The sequence below is a fragment of the Homalodisca vitripennis genome, chromosome 2 (genome assembly GCF_021130785.1).
Source record: "Homalodisca vitripennis isolate AUS2020 chromosome 2, UT_GWSS_2.1, whole genome shotgun sequence".
Lineage (NCBI taxonomy): Eukaryota > Metazoa > Arthropoda > Insecta > Hemiptera > Cicadellidae > Homalodisca > Homalodisca vitripennis.
Genome location: NC_060208.1, coordinates 188,984,243 through 189,003,578, shown reverse-complemented (window position 1 = coordinate 189,003,578; position 19,336 = coordinate 188,984,243). Strand labels below are relative to the sequence as shown.

General features: G+C 32.9%; 1 protein-coding gene across 1 annotated transcript in view; it reads left to right on the top strand.

Annotated features, from left to right (window-relative positions):
- Positions 1 to 737: 737 nt before the first annotated feature.
- The window catches only part of LOC124355937, a 122,536-nt gene continuing 103,937 nt past the window's right edge, over positions 738 to 19,336 (top strand). The window contains exons 1-2 of the mRNA XM_046807088.1: positions 738 to 810; positions 6,420 to 6,528. Of these exons, the coding sequence (XP_046663044.1) occupies positions 738 to 810; positions 6,420 to 6,528 (182 nt within the window). The remainder of the gene's footprint in view (positions 811 to 6,419; positions 6,529 to 19,336) is intronic.

Genomic DNA, 19,336 nt, shown 5'->3' with positions numbered 1-19,336 from the left:
CTGGTGAGCCAGTTTCGGCAAACGGGTACAGAACCATTACAGCGGAGTGCTAATATTGTGTTGCCCGGGGTGTCCGCCATCGTGGTACAGTGCTGCGGGTACGTTTGGACCCTCTTTTGATTTTTATTTTATGGTTAAAATATATAGCGCCCAGTTTATGGGTGCTTTTAATTAAACACAACAAAACAATGTACTACGTTACAAATTCCTGGTGGCCTGTTCAATTTACTGTACAGTATATCAAATTTACTTTGGAAAACTAAAAATATAAGATTTTATTTATCTGTTAAATTTGTCGAGCTAATTTAAAATTAGGTGTTTTTGATTCTGTAGATAAATACATGTTTAAACACTATTGATATGTTTGTTTTATTTTTCAATTTACTTTTTGTATGGTAACGTTGTATCGATGTAATAACTCATAGTTTCTAAAATTTGTAGTGTAATTGTGTTAATATTTTAAACTGTTCTAGTAATTTGCTGAGCATTAACGAAGTCTATCACTGGAGAGGCATATCTGTCCTTTCATATTTATGCACGATATCCCGAGAACAAACTGACCTGACATTTTGCATGGAATGTCTATACGGGTAAAATTGAGTTCGATGACTGTGCGTGTCACTCTATAGGATTTGGCTGAGTGTTAGTGAACATTTTTATATTGGTCATAAGACCTGTATAAAAATATTCATCATGGCCTGACGGATAACAAAAGAACTGAATGAGTGAATAACACAATGTATGAGCTGTGTGGGTCGTGTGTCAATGGGAACGACCATAGTGAAAGTGTTCACCAGAAGGACGACCTTGGTGAGGAAAGTGCGACTGTAGCAAGTAGCAAGTGTTCTGTCCATCCGACCTCCACGCAGGAGATTGTAATACGATATATCGCAGGGATATCCAGTAGATATTCCCCTGACCTTTGTCAGGTTTTAATCGGTTGGTAATATACCTAATAATTAGCTAATTATTATAGGAATCAACCAAAATTGTAAATACGAGGCACATCCAGAAAGTAAGTGTACTGGTACTCTCACAGTAGTGTACTCTGTGACAGTACCAGTACACTTACTTTCTGGACGTGCCTCGTAATTCTCAATTTATGCAAATTATTGAAGCGTTGGTATTTTGATATCAACTAGAGTCATAATACTTATGACTCTAGTTAAATTCTATGTCTACAGTATGGAGTAAATAAAGATCTATGTTTTTCATATCTAACTTTCTCGTAAGTGTTACTGCTTGAAGTGCCAATACCACCTCCTTTTTTGTCACAGATCGTTAGTAAAATTATATCTTCTTCGACGTACTAGATAAAATAAGAAGCGTAAAAATATGCCAAATCACATGTTGAGCAGCAGGTCCTACTGAATTTGTATGCTAAATTTCATAACTGAGCTGTAGACAGACAGACAATAATGTTTGTTTCACACCTCCGGGGAAACAGAAAAACATTTTTTATCTTAGTAAGTGGTACACTTCAATGACGCTCAGCCAAATCCAATGACGCTCGACGAGTGATAGTCTTCGGTGATGCTCAGCCAATGCTCAGTAGTGCACTAAACAAGAGAGATTATTTCTAATCACGGATAATGAACATATACTACAGACTTGAAATATTGTACACGAATATCTTTATCTTTAGTTCTATATTTATTTAACAGAAAACAATGTAATGTTTCCGATTTGTTCAAATTTTTAGATAATATGTATAAATGGTTAAACTGTTTCAAAGATTCTTTGATAAATAGAATCTATGAATTTAATTAATTCAAATAGAACACGAAGGAATTTTAAATCCACGTGGGAATAACTGAAAATCTGGCACCTTTTGAAGCCATATATGTATTGCAGTAAAAACTTCGAAATTCCCCAATGTCTGCGTCTGAAGTTACGTATATTTGAAGGAGGGAGCGTCCTACATATCACATCAAACATTGATACATACATAAATCATACCTTCTAAAGCTATTAAAAACCGCGAGGAGATTAAATTAGGAGGTGATAAACTTCCAATTTTTTATATAGTATAATTTTTATCAAATTAATTTCAAGAAAATTATCACAATTATTTCCATAAAATGTAACTTGACGTAAAATATAGTCTAACATATAATTTTAAAATATCTCAGCGTTTCTTATGAAAAGTAGTGTAAAAATTTATAAGTTACTTTATATATATAACAAATAAAAATATATGTGTTCCTTCTCATTTCTTTTTCCGGTACTTACAAGATGAAATTGACGAGGTATTATATACACATATTATGAGTTATAACAAAGGAAAATAAAAAAAAACATGAAATCTGTGTTGAAAACAGTTTCACTATATTCATTGCGGGTGCCAAATTTGAGGTTCTTTATTTAAATATAAACCTTTTTAATTGTGAAGTTATGTATATATGTTAAAGATCTTTCTATCAAAAAGATATTTTCGAATAAATTAAAGTTAAAAGGAACATATGTATGAAATTATTTTCCAAAATTTAAAGTTTCTGAATGGTGGCATTACAAAAATGGGGGTTTGCCAGAGATTGGTAATTACTATTGTTTTAAAAATAAAAATTGTGAAACTAGCAAAATTCGTTATCTGCAATAAACTGTCTTAAGAATTAAATTTCACATACCAGTAATCATACCTTAAAGGCATTTACAAAATCTCCTAAAAAAATAAATGTAACAAAATGAAAATATCCTTAACTCGAAAACATTGTGGGGTGGTACAAAATAAAGTAATTACTTGACTTTAAACGACTTTGAGAAAACTTTCACACTAAAACTACAATGTATCTGTAACATGTTTTGAGTGAGAGTTCTAAAATTGTTTCACAAAAGTAATATCAAACAACTCCAGTATTCCTACTACTAGAAATTATGACGGTTTTGAAAATATTTTTCTACTGCCATTCGTTTCGCTCTCTAAATTGTTAAGTTAGTGCGATACTGAATGGTTGTTTTGACGTTGAATTAAGCACAAATTTGTGTTTATACAGGACAATAATTTCTCCTAAACGAACGCTGATGGTAATCACTTAGCCAGACAGATTCCTCCTTCACGGCAGTAAAGAACCGCAATCCTTCATACACAAACTGGTAACGGTCAAAACCCAAGGCAAAGGTCGAGCGAAAGTCCCCTCTACGGGAATCGGCTCATAAACAAGAAAGCTGTATTTCTAGCGACATCCTGCGACATTTGAGAACTCCACAAGTAAGTGGGTGCCGTATCAGACTTTGGAAACATATAGAAAGTTGACCCATGAAGTTCACGTGCAGGCCTGCGCGTAAAAAAACATAGCACAATAAAAAAGGTATTTAAAAATATAAAACACAATAGGAGTAGTTCATTACATAAGTAAAAACAAGTACTAAACTATTTATTTCAAAAATCACCTGTTCGATGTAATAATTAAAATATAAAAAAAGATAACTGCTACTTATCAGGGACTTTCTTTTACGTCAGAGAGTCCAGTATTTAATATTGTGTTAATATTTACTGTATATATAGTAGAAAGAGACATTATTTATTCTAAGGATATGTAGTTAAACTTTCAACATTAACCTTATTTTTATACTTATGCAAGAGTTTCACCACTTGATATGTCGTCTACTAGTATTGAAATACTGATTTTTATTATTTAAAGATATTTAAAAAAACGTTTTCCAAGTAAGTTTCCGATGATATCCCTGTATGAACCCAAAAGTTTCCGACCCTATTCCAGTTAGCACGTATAGGGTGCAGGCATGGAGGTTTTTCAAGCACCGCTGCTGATTATGGGATGCTTGAAACAACGCTATGCATGTGAGAGTTACGCATGATTTCTCTGTTGAAGATCGCTTGACCATCAGTATCATCAGGGATATTTGCGGATATCTCGATACTTGTAACTAAAGACGCTTTTAGTAAAAAAATCCTTCTGAAAAGGTAAACTTATCACTTGGGTCAACATTTCTGGATGATAAACTTTTTAAATATCACTTTGATAGTTTTGTGAACATTTATTGGTAATTTTGAAAGTAATAGTGGGATAATAAAGGGATGTTAAAGCAATTTTATATTTTTTAACTATTCTCAACCATAATATTGATACTTGATATGAAAACATACTACATAATATGAAGTTTTTTTCTTGAAAAAGGAAAAGCCGATCCACTTTTAAGCCATACTTTTCCCGTCCTCATGAGCCACTGGCCTGTACGAGGATCTTATCAAACAGAATAAGCCGGAGTTTCGATCCAGTACAAGGTCGATGGTATAGATAAAATGTGCAACGGTCACAGATAGGATTCAAACTTGAGCTATCTCTAACTTAGACTCAAAGCACAACATCTTAGACCGCTCGGCCATCGGAACTCCCAAATACTGTCGTTAAACAAGTAGTTTTGTAATACCGGAATAAATTCATTAATGAATCATTCGACAACTGAAGATTAAAAACAGTTTTTAGTAGTTTTCTACGTTCCTTAAGCTGGTGAGAAAGTTATCTATGTGATTATCAATGGTAAATGTTGTGAAAGAATCATTAATTTAAGTCAAATCCACTCTTATTCAGTTGTTCTCTTATTGCGACAAATTACAATTTTTGATACTCGATATACGTTTTACAATACGAGCCGAAACTGAAGCAAGATAGATCGACTGGCAACAGTCCAGTAACCTGTCAACGCGACACCACACTACCACGTGCTAGCCGTGCACTACACTCGTCTGTTTTATCTACAACAAACCTGTTGGTCCAACATAAATTACGTGATCAACAGTAACAGTATACGGATATGGATAATAAGAACTAAACACTTAACGTTTTAATTATAAATACAAGTAAAAGTCTTTATTTTATCAGGTAAAGATTGGAACGACTCATACAACTGTTTAATATATTTCACCTGGGTAAATAAATACATTCCTGTTCAAAATGTCTGGTTAAGATTGGAGCTGACTCTCAAATATTGCCTAATAACCCCCATAATTAATTAACTTCTATATCTGTTGCTTCTGAAACATGAACTGCTGGAAATCTAAAGCAGAATTACTTGGGCTCAACAAATACGGTTTTAATTTATTTTTAATTGCGTTTCGATTCTTGGCTACAAAGCAATGACCAAAATTTCCCACATAAATTCCACTGAAATTTCTAATAGTTTATAGTTAAATTTAAATTTGGTCTAAATTATTTAGGCTGCATTAATAATTCAAATTTAAATCAAATTTAAAGGTTTTCGGCTGTGTTCAGCACAGAAAAATGTACTCGATTAAAAAATAAATAAATAGGAAGCACTGCATATTATGGAGGCATTAAAACTGTCTTCTCCTAATCAGTTTCCCTATATAATTCATCCAAGATAATTTTAAAAAGCAAGCCAACGTGTTTAAGTAATTTGAATATATTGAGTTCAAATTACTCATTCCTAAGCTTAAGCCATTCTATAAAGGGTCGACCCCTTTACATCTATTTTTCACATTTCAATAAAAGAAATCAATTTTAGTACTCATTTCCCCTATAAACCTAAGATACAAATATTTAAAAATAGTTCTATGTTTTGGATAAAATAGTGTTAATTATATCTTTAGCATATTTTCTGTGTTATATTATTCTGTCTTTACTCAATTTCTATAATGTAGAAAAAAATTACGATAGTTTGTATTGTTGAATGATTTTATTTGAAAATATTGTATCCAAAACATGGAATACTCGTTTTTCCTATCCATCTAACACAAGAGGAACATCATTGCAAGGTCTGACCTACAAAGTTCCTTAGGCAACAAGTAAACATTATATGACCGTATCTATTAGAATAATGAATACGTCATACGATCATTTTGAAATCTTTTACATTTAATATATGTAACATAACTTTGTATGTAAAAAATAACGCTAACTTCTAAATGTTGCAGGGTATTTTCATTATGTACATTTACATGTCCATTAAGTTCAGTAAAGTCCATTAACTGTCTAGTATAATTATAATTCTTCTGAGAATACTTATGTTGTTAAATTGATTCGGCAAGTCCATCAAAATTCAAAATCTGTCTGCCTTACAACACTTGAGCAATGCCATCCATTGGTATTATGAAGTTTAATATTTCAAATAAAGGTTTGTGTAATCAATATTTTGTCTATGTCATCAGTATTCAATGTCATTAATTTTGATTTTCTACCACTTTATTATACAATGTATTAGTCTGAAAAATTGTAACAGAAATCAGTTATAACAGAATTATAATGCATACAATTTTTTTATGAAATCTGTGTTTGTATAGGTATATGGTCAAAAAAGTGACATTAGTATTACACGTTCAGTACTAGGATAATAAGGTATTTTTTGTAAAATGTTTTCGTCGCGATGATAAGTTGATAGGTTGGCACCACTGGGGCCGGACGGTGGTGATAGCGGCAGGTGACCGTGGTGTGGTGCAGCAGGTAGCGTTCTCCTGGCACCGCCAGTGTATCTCCATCGTCCAGCCCGCGAGTGTCTGTCTGTGTCGGCTCACACACGCGCACGCGCAACCCTACATTGTCCACCCACCAGGTAAAATACGATACACATCCAAATAATTGTTATTTTTACAGACGTGGGTTCAGTTATCTATTTAAAATTAATACAAAAAATATAAATTCTCATTTCCCGATCCGATGAGTTAATAATATTTTTTACTCAGGGTAACCCTAGAGGTAGTCAGTCCGTTAAGGAACTTCAAAATTTATCTGCGACGTTTTGTTTCAAATTTTTATTATATTAAGAAACTATGAGTACTATTGTAACACTTTAAAAAAGGCATTGTAAAAACACTTTTCCCCCGAATCATTATCGGATTTGAGAAAAATGTTTAAAATAATATGAAGTTCACTTCAAGTAAAATCTTGTATCCAATATAAATAATTGGAATTTTTATTTAGTTTAAAATAAAATTTAGCTTTAAAGAAAATTTTTAATTTGAGTTCTAAACTTAAATTTAGACTATTAAAACTTCCCAATGAATAGGCCTAACTACATACTAATTATTACACATTTCCCTCCTTTGAAACTCGATTTCTCTGAAACGTAACTAATATTAGCAAGTAAAATGTGGGTCATTCGATTTTTAAAATTTGTTTCATTTTGCAAAACCAGCAAATTTTAAACCTAAAAAGTAAAACTTAAACTTTACCTTTTTACGTTTTATTTTCAAATGTAATGTTTATAAATAAACTCAGAATATGTAATCAATTGAATGGAAACTACTGAACTAATTTGTTAAATATTACAAAATAAACCTTTTCTTAGATTTTAATTCATTTTCAGAGTTGATGAGTTAATATACCTTTCACTCAGAGAGTAGTTCATTTAAAAATGCTCTTATGATTGGTATATAATAAAACATGCCATGCATGTCTTATTTTGTGAAACTAATTCTCAATAAATAAAAGTTCCAATAAAATTGTGTTGTATATTTATACATTGGAGTTAAACATTTAAAACCGACAAAATAACCTAAATTATTAAAATTCAATTGTAGGCCATCAGAATACCTTTAGTTAACATTTAATTAATTAAAACTTACCTAATAAGAACAATAAAGGAATAAACGAATGGCACACACAGGCGGCTGCAAATGGCAATCATATCTCTTACAAAATAAGTTGAGTTATTGTAAAAATTTTAAAATAACAAGACATGAAATCTAAAACTTGTAGTAAGGGAAATTTTCATTTAATTTTTCCAAATTTGAAAATTTTGTGAGCAATTTAAATAGCCTGAATAAGAACTCCTGCCAAAAACAGAAAATGTAATGATTTAATATTTCCTCATATAGTAGGAAGTATCAAAACTGACAACTATTATTACATACACATTACTATAATAACAACACATACAATTAAAAAAGAACCAATACAATTTCTTCAGATGGCAGGAAGTTACAAAAACTACTATAAAAAACAGTAGTTCTCAATAAATCTTATTTGTAATAATTAACAATCATAACACATTTTCAAGACTTGCAGAAGGACATACCTCCATAACATAGCCTAGGTAAAGGCACAAGCGATCTCTGTCCTCCAGAATATGCAAAATTCTGTAAATTATAAACAAACTAATTTTAACTCTTAAAACATGACAGGTCTTCGTTTATGAATTTTTTTATTACACATTTAGCAAGCATTCTGTACGACATAAAGTAACACAATTATCAGTTCTATAATATAACGCATTATAGTTTGCACTTACTGAAATAAAAATGTTATAAATGTAGATATAACTTCATAAGGTGGATTGAATTATTTTTGAGCATTGAAAGAGTGATAACGAAGACAAAGTTTGTGGTAATTACGGTTTTTACTAGTAAGAAAGTACAACAGTTGGCTTAAAATTACTGCGACTACTGTTTCTAACAGAAAACCTTACAATACAGCTTCATAAATGTATACTTGACTATGAGTTTCAAAGGTTTTTTTAAAAATGGCTTGTTTATTATCAAAAACGTGTCCATAAGGTTTATAAAATATAATGACAACTAATTTCAATTTTAATAAGGCTAACAACTGTACAATGAGTTTTAGACCTATACAATACCAATACCAATACAATACCAATACATGAGACCATCATTGACATGCACACCTAGGTCTTTTAGTAGCCTTACATGCTCGTATAAGATATATTTAGTACGAAATGTAACGTTGACCTAGTTTTTGAAGATGTAGATGACGTGTGCCATTAGTGAGGCTGTACGCAGCTCTGGAGAGCATGTTAGACCATATCTGTAGTCAACGTCGGCAATTCCAAGGTGTTGTAGTGGTATCTAAGTATCAACATCTTTATTGCTCTTGAGCACATCCACAAGTTTAAAGATGCGATAGGCTTAACTATGAGAGCCTTGACAGGTTAGTTACATTAATGGCGCAAGAGAACCCCTCGGGTATGCGGGCCCCACAATAATATATTCTGTAAGAGGGGGACTCCATGTAGAACCTTGCGGGGGCCCCAACCCTTACCGCCCCCACTTGTTAGTTAGGATTCCATTCCGTCAATGGGATTTCCCAAAATGATTGAAAGTTAAACTTCCCAACTTACACTATAATATAAAATGATATAATGTAGTAGGAAAGAGAATATTATGTACTCGTATTTGCTTTGATCTTTGCTTTCAAAGAAGTGTATATGTGTTGAAGCCTTTGTGCTGGATATAATTCTATATATGAGGAAAATATAAATCATGCTGGCCGTAGACTATCATGGCCAGTCATATGGTTTTGTGTTCGATCATTATCACTGATGTTCAATCTCTTTAAAGCGATTTTTTCCGAAGAATCGAATCATTGATTCAAAGCCATTAGGCATCATGATGCCAACGTGTTTCGTTTAGGATGGTTTACTATGGGGAATCTAATTCACATTCCTATTTTAGAATTAATTCTGCGTCCACTTAAGAGCTGGCAGTAGATAAACGACCTTGAGGTTTATGCTCTTAACACTTATGCTCTTATTTTTCGGTCGCAAAATTACGGGAAATCTCATATTTATAACATAATATTTAAACTTATATTGTTCAAAATCATTGTCTTTGGTCACTTTCTACAAAATGTTTCATATTTTTATAAGGGATACAGTATAGTTTAGAAAAATTTAAATTCTGAGTTTACAAGAATAGTAAATATTGTGCTATCATATACTCTCTACGCTCTACTGTACACTCTATAGCCTCGTGTTTCTCCCTCCATTTTCCAAACTGAGCGCAGCTTCTGCAAAACCACGCATTAAAGTCTCCTTTGTTTTACGGTGATCCAATTCTGTTAATCAACAATACTACGAATACATGTTTGTCCTTGTACTTTATTAAACAGCACGGACGTTTGAACAATCAAATATGTTTTTAGATCTTAGGAGACATTTTTTGAATAGTTTTAAAAATGTTATCGATAATTATTGGCATGTAAAAGAACATCTAGTTTTGTCGATCTATTGGGACAGCATCCAATCTTATTGTATGCTGGAAAGTCCTTTTCTGGTTTTGGATACTCTGACTCCAACTATAAAACCAGCAGTTCGCACTGGCCCTGATCAACCAAGCAGTCAGTTCACGGTCACTCTATAGCAGGTCCCCAGACAACATCCTGACTGGTTGACGCAAGTTAACTGCTCGTATTTTATAGTGGAAGAGCAACTACAACATCCGTCACAGCTTCAACATTTATCTAAGGTTTTTATTGCTGTGTACTCCACCTTTATCGACTTTGATACTTTCCTTCTAAGGAAGTTCGCGACTAGAGTCACAGTTGTTGTTTTTAAACAAATGCACGCTTATGCACACTTCCCCGTTAGGTTCGGTGAACTTATTCGGTTGTATGTCTACGGTTATGGAATAGTTGATTAGATGAAAATATAACTGAGAGATAGTAATTGTCTTCACAATGTCTTGAGAACAGTTTCACCTTTAGTCTTTAAATTTTGCATGAAACTTAATTTCTACAGAGACAAAATCGAGGTCTATGTCCCTTAAAGGAATTTATCTGAGCGTTAGCAAAGCCTGTCTCAGAGCGATATCTTAAAAATAAATTGAGCTGAAAACTTTGTATATTTTGCAATCACTCAAAGGGCTTTACTTTGTTTTTTGTTTGCCTTTTATTCTATCTATATCTGCCTGCCTATTTCCACCGGTTATCTCTGGAGCGAATTGATCTATGGCTTCAAATATTGTATGTAATTTAATTTCCACATAGGAAGCATCTGGTTTATAATCGTGCATACCACTCTATGGAATTTAGCTGAGCTTCAACGTATCCTATCTGCAGGATATCTGGAAAACAATTACATCTAAAGACTTTGATTTTTGTCTGGAACTTAATTTATACACAGAGAAGAATTATTTTGATGGTGGTGCACGTTATTTGCATCGTTATTATTTATTCGACTGTCAATAAAACCTTTCAATCAGGGATCTTACAAAATTTCACTTACCTCTGTCTGAAGGCTGAAAAAGTTCTTTTCTGTCTGATTTTCTATAGGTCTGTTTTCCGGTAGGATATCCCGAAATGAAATGAGTTACATTCGTGAAAGTTTTGCATGCAACTTCGCCAAAGCCTGTTACGTGACACGTGGTCCTTGTTTAATTATAAAATTTTAAATAATTATAACTTAAAAATGATATAAAATAATAATAACGCAAGCTTTTGCAACTCTTTTGCTAGTTCTATTTAAACTATTTATTATTGGATTCTTTAGTCACTAAAACATACCTTGAACAACAGCCCCAACTTTGATAACTCACTAAAAGTGTGAAATTTTGTATACTGTAGTGTTGATAATTTTTAGTAAAAGTCATCTCAATATACTCCATTATTCGAGTTCGTAGTGATTTATTACATAGGCAATAAACTGTGTGCGGAATAAACTTCTATCCTGTTCATGACTTATATCTCAACATCCGTCTTGGAAGTTTATGGAACTTGCTTGGATAGACGAACGACGGAAACCCCATCACGCTCTTTCTCTGCTTGCTCCTTAATCTTGCCGGGTTTTATAGTCATAGCACCTGTCCTATGGTAGTGTAGCATGACTGTTGAGTTTGGAGACAGGTTGCCTCAGGGTCTGGGTCTAGGGCATCAGACTTGGAGTCTGAGTCAGATCTATTACTTGTTATAAATACTATCGACCTAGTGATGCACCGACTCTGTTCCTTTTTTCTTTTATAGGATACTCACACAAGCCTGTTCCAATGGTGACGAGTTTATTAGGGATAAAAAGGATCGGCCTCTTAAAATAACAAAAATTAAAATAATGTTTACATCGATGGAATTGAACTGAGTCTGATATAAATTGTCTCAATTGTATGAAAAAGAAAACTATGCAATTAAATAAATGTATCATTTTAATACGTAGCGTCATCTATTTAAGTACAACATTATTTTAACCTTCATAGCTTACCTATTGAGCAAATGATAATTCATATTACGTATATAAATTTCTAACAAATAACAGCAGAGTCCAAACACTACTATTAAAACTTTTTTACAGTTTAATTTAATTTTTGCTACATTTATTTGAAAATTAACTTATAAAGATAATTAATTAAAGTTTATATATTTTTGGCAAGAAGGTAAAACAGGTGAATAAATATTAACCTATTCATGTATATTGAGGGTTCGGCACAAATGTATATTGACATACTACAATAAGTTATGGTAGTGAACGTGTTATGTGTCAATTGTACTCTAGCGGGAGTACGTTTTAACATCAGTGATTATTTAGTAAAGCCACTCTCAATAGATTTATAAAATACAGTTTTCCTTGATATCTCGTTTAATATATAAATTTTAAAATCATGATATGCAAACTTATTAATACTTGTCCGTAATAAAGACATCAATATAATTAATAATAATTGATTATGAAAACATCACATGACTTCGACCATAGACCGGCTGATACATGAATGTATCACCGGAACATTGTTCGCGGCCTGACCTGACTATCAGACCTAGGTGAGACATTATTAGCGAATTAAGTTGTTTGGTCCTAGGTATCTACTTCATTGGTTCGTCTAGGTCAAGATTGTACAACATTCAATATTCATACAATGTCATTTTGTTTCGACAGTTATGTTCATTTGTTAAATTGTCTCTGTATAACAATTTTAACGTATTGTTTGAAAACTTCAGTTATCTGCAATGTGTAAACATATAGTGGTTTGCTTTAATTTTAACATATCCGTGTAATGTTTTCGTTAGAGAACTATGTTATTCCATCGCCTTAGCAAATTCAGATACATTATTGCCAGTGTTTAAATTTGTAATACCCACAAAGTTGACACCTTATTTTTATTTTCAAACAGTACTTTTTTGTTATAATTTAATAATATTATTATCTAAATTGGTTTAATTATTGTTATGACTAATTGTTAATTTGATGTAAAGGATTTAAAACATGAATTCCATAATGATATTTACGTGACAATGGCAGTGTAGATAAACTACATAACATACAAGAATTGTAATGTTGAGTGATCGAGAGACAGACTCACTCTGTAAGTCTGTGTGAGTTGGCGGAGGTGTGCAATATAACATAACATGACATTGACACGACACCCACACAAACACGTACGTACACACGCAAGTACACACGCACGTATATCCTACTAAATTTGCTGTGACCAGATGACACCTTGTAATAAATTATTAACCACTGACGCGTTTGTTGTCTTTCTCTGAGTTTTACATCATTATATACAAAAGAACTCGTATTAACTATACAACATTTTAAATAGAATTAATATAGTGTTAGTAAAATATTATAATTAGGTTTTCTGATTGTACTGATGTATTTAATTCACACAACCAAAGGCCAACAAAGAATCTCCATGGTTTTACAAATAAAGCTATGAATGGGGAAGTAATGCTTAGTTTAGTGACGGACCTGATTCTCCTTTACTTTTTAATTATCAGAGAACATATTTGGATTGTGTAGGAAACAGGATTTTTCCGGACATTTGCCATCGTTCAGTGAAACAAGGAATCAGTAACACTACGTTTCGAGATCTGCAATCTGATCTCTTCTTCAGGTAAAGAACTAACCTAATACATAATTACAAACTAGGTTAAAATAAACAAATCTTACCAAAGCGTTGTGGCACGCCTAAGTCAGGAATAACAACCACCATGTGCCCTCTGGTCAGTCGTAGGTGGTTAGTAGACGAATGAAGACGTATTGTGACCTGTATTCCGTAGTTCAGTTTTAATAATTAGTGTTGTGTATAGTTTCTTATTAAGTGCATGTTTATAGAGTTAGTGAAGTTGACAAACAACATGGTGGTTGTGATTCCTGACTTAGGCGTGCCACAACGCTTTGGTAAGATTAGTTTATTTTAACCTAGTTTGTAATTATGTATTAGGTTAGTTCTTTACCTGAAGAAGAAATCAGATTGCAGATCTCGAAACGTAGTGTTACTGATTTCTTGTTTCACTGAACGATGGCAAATGTCCGGAAAAATCCTGTTTCCTTCACAATCCTTCCATCGTCAAAAATAACCTTCAAACAAAGAATATTTGGATTAATGTAAAATTTTATCTAAATTTAAATTCACGGTCATCCTTATCCAAATAAGAAAAAAATTGCAACATGGCCATATGGCCACCACTACAGCCAGCTGTTAAATTAATAATGCAGAACATCTCTAAAATACAACTAATCAACTTGAACTGTAAAATAACTGTAATTGTGTGCAAGAAACTTTTTGCATGCCTGTTTTAATTGTATTTGCGTAAATATTTAAAATGTGTTGTAAGTAGATGAATATTATTCATATTAAAAGCCAATTCAATCGTTATATTTTTAATGAACTTATATTTTGAAAGGTTAATGTTGAAGTTCATGGGAGCGTAGCCAAGCTGTTGTCGGATATCTGAGCAAGGAAAGAACTGGTACAAGAATTCTCCTGTTTCAGCACAGGCGGAAACTGTTATGACTCGTACCTAGGCCTGAGAAGACAGGTGTATCTTCTGTATTAAGTCCACAAACGTCTGTAATGAATGGCTCGTTACCTGTAATGCTACGAGATCCATGTGCTGTAGCTACCGCTGTGCTGCAGTAGCTATATATCGGTCTGCCCCGTACAGAATGTTACGATCCGCGATCTCGGGCTGCTAGAATGCCAGTTTCCTCCTCATAAACACGCCGATAGCAGTTTAAGGTCGCTGTGGGAAAGAACACGGGATAAAGCGATTACGTGCGGGGAATTGCTGTCGTAAACTCCGTGCCAAATTAAAACGTAGTTTTAAAAATACAATGTTCCAAATGGAAAAAAAGTTAAGTCAAAATATAAGTTCCCATAAACTGTGCAAATCCATTGTATTTTCAAGAAAATAAATTGACAGTTAGTAGTGAAATGTAAAAATTTAAATTATTTTTGTAAAAGTTCATTTTTTCTCAGAAAAACAATAAAATAAAACAAAAATATATGGTCGTAAATATGTTTTGCAAAACGAAATTTTTTCTTGCATACTTACATGGAGTGTAAAGTTGTGGCTTTTTTAAAGTACATGTCCAGTAGTAATTTTTCTAGGATCCCTTAATAGATGGTGTTTTTACAAAATAGAATATGTATGATTGTGAAACTACTGTTTTAATCTGTGCTACATACATTAAAAACATATAAATAACACAACACGGTAATATTTATAAAGAAAAAATATTATTTAATGAAATAAGGTAATATTTTAGTTATGTTTTTGTTTCCCATTCAGTAATGTTCTTTCCGTGGGGTTTAAATACTAGAAATTATATATGGAATATGACATCGCATTAAACAGTTCACAGATTAAATACACTGCAAGAATAGTACAATTATACATGTACAAATTCTGTGTATATGTACCCAGTTTAATGCTTTAATTGTGTGTATCACTCCTGAACAGTATGTTTCTTCTTCATATTTGTTTTATATATTATAGTTCAATATAAATTATTGGATGTATAGTATTCCAAATGTTTTTATATTATAATTACAAGCAATTTAGTTAATATTAATGAGTTTTATTATTATGAATACTGCATGTCAAGGTCAAGCAACACTTGAACTTTGTATAGCCGTGTTGTATTTATTTAATAGCTTCAAAAAATTCACTAAATCTTATGTATGAAGGCTCAGTTTTCTAAACTGTATGTGGATGGGTTAAGACTGTAATATAGAACAGTTTATTACATTACTTAAGGCAAAGCTCACAAGTTTACTTATAATCGTGCCTAAATGCCGCACCCAAACTGGAATTCGAACCTGGGGTGAAGAGCTGAGACATTCAGCTACAAGGGATGGCTAGTTCCAGCCAGCGAAATATTTAATGAAGCATTTCTCGCAACGGACTCAGAGCTGAACTGTGAAAGTGTTTCATTGTTGCGAAATGGTGACCTGCATTTCTCCACAATTAACAAACCCCCGGTTCCACGCTGAGTAGACATCAGTTCCCACGCGTGTTGGTCAGGGCCCATCTCCTCTCCCGTCACCGTATATCAGAAAAACATTCAATAACCCATCTGCCGAGTCGGTCTGCTGTGAAATAGTCGACCAGCGGTACTGTTACGATACTGTACTTGTCTGTGTAACTGTCCACACGATGTTTCTGGGCTATCTTGGACCTTCGTGGGGTAGACTTTGGGTCCGTACTTTCACGACGTTTAGGATATAAAATGTCTTTCTACTGGTATATAGTACAAAATAACAATAACACAACAACATTATGAATATCTTGAATGTCTGCAGTAGCAGCCTAAAATATTACACATTACACATTGGTGCACCTGGAAGTAGAGGTTTGTCCATTAATGTCCCTGCGATGCAATCATTTCTGTGAAGAAGAATTGATCCTACTTTATCTTTTTCCTTAAAATTCAAATGTGAACAAATTTTCTGACTTGTATTAAAGACGCTCTAACGGATTGCATAAGTATAAACAGCAATTACAAAAATGCCTTTATTAGTGCATATAATTATTTTGTTAGCACATTAATACATTTTATTTAATTGTAGACAAAATGTCTAGGATCCTGTTAGGTGTGATAATGAGTAAAAGTATGAAAATCAAAATGCAAGTAAGTAGTAAAAAGAAATTCAAGGTGGTGGTGAATTTTGAAGAACAATACTGCTTGTGGGAAAACCAGTTGCAGAAATTGATCGCTGTGAAAAATATAGGTTTATCAAAGCCTTTCATAATTTCAAACAAATTTCATATACTTTCACTCTTTTATTATAGACCTAACGGGGTAAGAACACGCAGCAATTACCACCATAAAAGATCGCGAAGAAGAGGCGTGGGTTTTCGAAACTACTTTCTCTGTTATGTATATCTTCCACGCAGATTATAGTGGCAACGCCTCACTGAGGTTTAAATCTGATATGTGTTCTCCGCAAAATATACTCGTACAACGATGATATATCATTTAACAATATGAACATTTTAATACAGCCAAAGTCTACCGACATTCAATAACACTTTTTCATGTTTATTCTTCGAAAGTAAAAAAAGTTGTTTGATGAATATTTGTCTTCTTAATTTAAATAAATGTTTTTATGTAGCAAAGAAAAATACAGATCTTATTACACACAGTATTGCAATTTAATTTCAATATGGTATATTTAGCAAGTATTAATACATTTTCGTATCTCTTCCTAAAAGTTGATTTAGATGTAATAATATTAACCTGTTTTAGTGATGGTTACGAACTTTAACCAACAAAACGGCTTGAAACGTTTATGTTTGTTTTATAATGTGTTTCTTCTACAACCAACTAGCCGCCATTATACTCTTACTAAGCGAGATTCGAGTCCGGACCACCCCCAGTCCGAGGCAAAGCTGGGAATTTAGTGTCTTGTCTACAAGAATTTTTATCGCCAAATGAATTCACTTAGAATTCAGGCTTTGGAAATTTCAGCGATAACCGTAGATAGTGGGCAGCTCTCGCCTCGGGGCCTCGGCCGGAGCGTGGGTCGCTCTGGCCTCTTTCCGTGGAATAACGTTTATCATATGAAAAATATAAATCATAACAACTGTTCTTATTATGTCTTACTCAACAATACTCACTGAGCCAGTAACACATCTGGCTTCATTTTTATAGCAGATTATAGTGTGCGTTCTGTGTGCATTGGCATGGAGCAATCAATATATGTTCACAATTATCAGTTTTGTCGAAATTTAAAATACTTATTACTGTAATCAAGTAATGAAAACATAATACATTAGAAAACATAGTCAAGTTATAAGTTGTTGTAATACTAGAGACAGTAGCGAGAGAACATGTAAAGAAATTAAACTTCGTGTATACGAAAGACATAACTAGTTTTTGTAACAATTTAAAAATATACCAGTGTTGACAAGAAAGGTGATTATAAAGGTAAAATCCTTAATTAATAATAGAAATAAAAATCATACAATTTGTAAATGTAGTAACACAAAATATTTACCAACTGAGAATGTTAAACATGACCAGTTGGCCTTACTTTTTATATGTACTAATAAGCCCCCCCCCCCTATCTGACGATCTATCTGAGAGAGGATAGATTTAAATCCTTGAAACGTTGTGTTATACCTTTTGTAACATATAACGATGGCAAATGTCCGAAATCCTGTTATCCTGTCAAACCTTCTCTCGTCAATAACTAACTTAAAAAAGAACCAATTTTTAGTTATCAAGCAGTTTAAACTTTACATTTTTATGTTGTAGTCAGGTTAAGAATGAAATAATACATTGAACATTAGTAAATTTTACCTTGAACGGATTTTATGGCGTTTAAAAATAAACAATTCGCAACAGCCCGTATGTACGTCGTAAAATTTATAATGCCAAAGGTTAGAAACATCGATAGCCAGGTCTCTGTACCTAGAAACTTAAAATGGCCAATTGCAGAATTTTTATTTTACCTACTTTACGTAAGTTATGAGAGCTAATTTTAATAGTAGCAAATACTGATCCTTGCCTATGGCACTAGAAATTCGCTATTTACAATTTAATTTATTTTGTGGTAAAACTCTCATTTACATGAACGCTAGTGATAAATATAACTTATTTGCCATTGAAATGTAATAAGGTAATCTATGATATTGATTCGGGTAACTAATAGTCAATCTTAAATCTTGATTGTTAAAATGTTTTGACGAGATTTGCTTAAGTGCTTCAACATGTGGCTTTGGCTCCTAGTCATCCATGGGGAGAATTCTTTCCTCCATTTCACAAAAGTGGTTACTTACTGATATCAAGCTGGGCAAGTTATAAATATTGTAAGGTTTCTTTGATATCTAAGTCAACCCCATAGTTGGTTTTGTTGTTGTGTAATGTTAGTGTTAAATTTATGTTTTTTAAATTGTAATGTACGGGATTCTTCTTGTTACGGTAATTTATTATAACTCTTATTGTGTACCATTTCTAACATATCGAAGTTGGATAATACATCGAATTGTTCGATAAAACAACCGAATAACGAGTGTAGGCCGCCTATTAAATGGCTATAGATTTAAATATCTAATCAATAAGCATGGATCTAATGGTATCTTATGATATGATGATTACCGTAGTTTTGGTTTTGTACGATATTTAATTAGTAATGTTACTATGTATTCTGGAATAACACAAGGTATGTATTCAAAGCAGTATGGGTCACAGCAAACCATAAAACACAGCTAATAACGGCGACAAAACTGTTTGCTCATGTTTATGTAACAAAGAGCCGTTTAACTGCAGGGTTCTAAGAAAGGAACGGTAACTGAAACAGACTCCTTAGCCTCCAGATGACTCCAGGATGAGTCTCAAAGTCCTCCAGCGTCCAGCACCTGTGGCCGCCGTGACCGATGGAGCCTAGGAATGGGAGCAGAGCCAT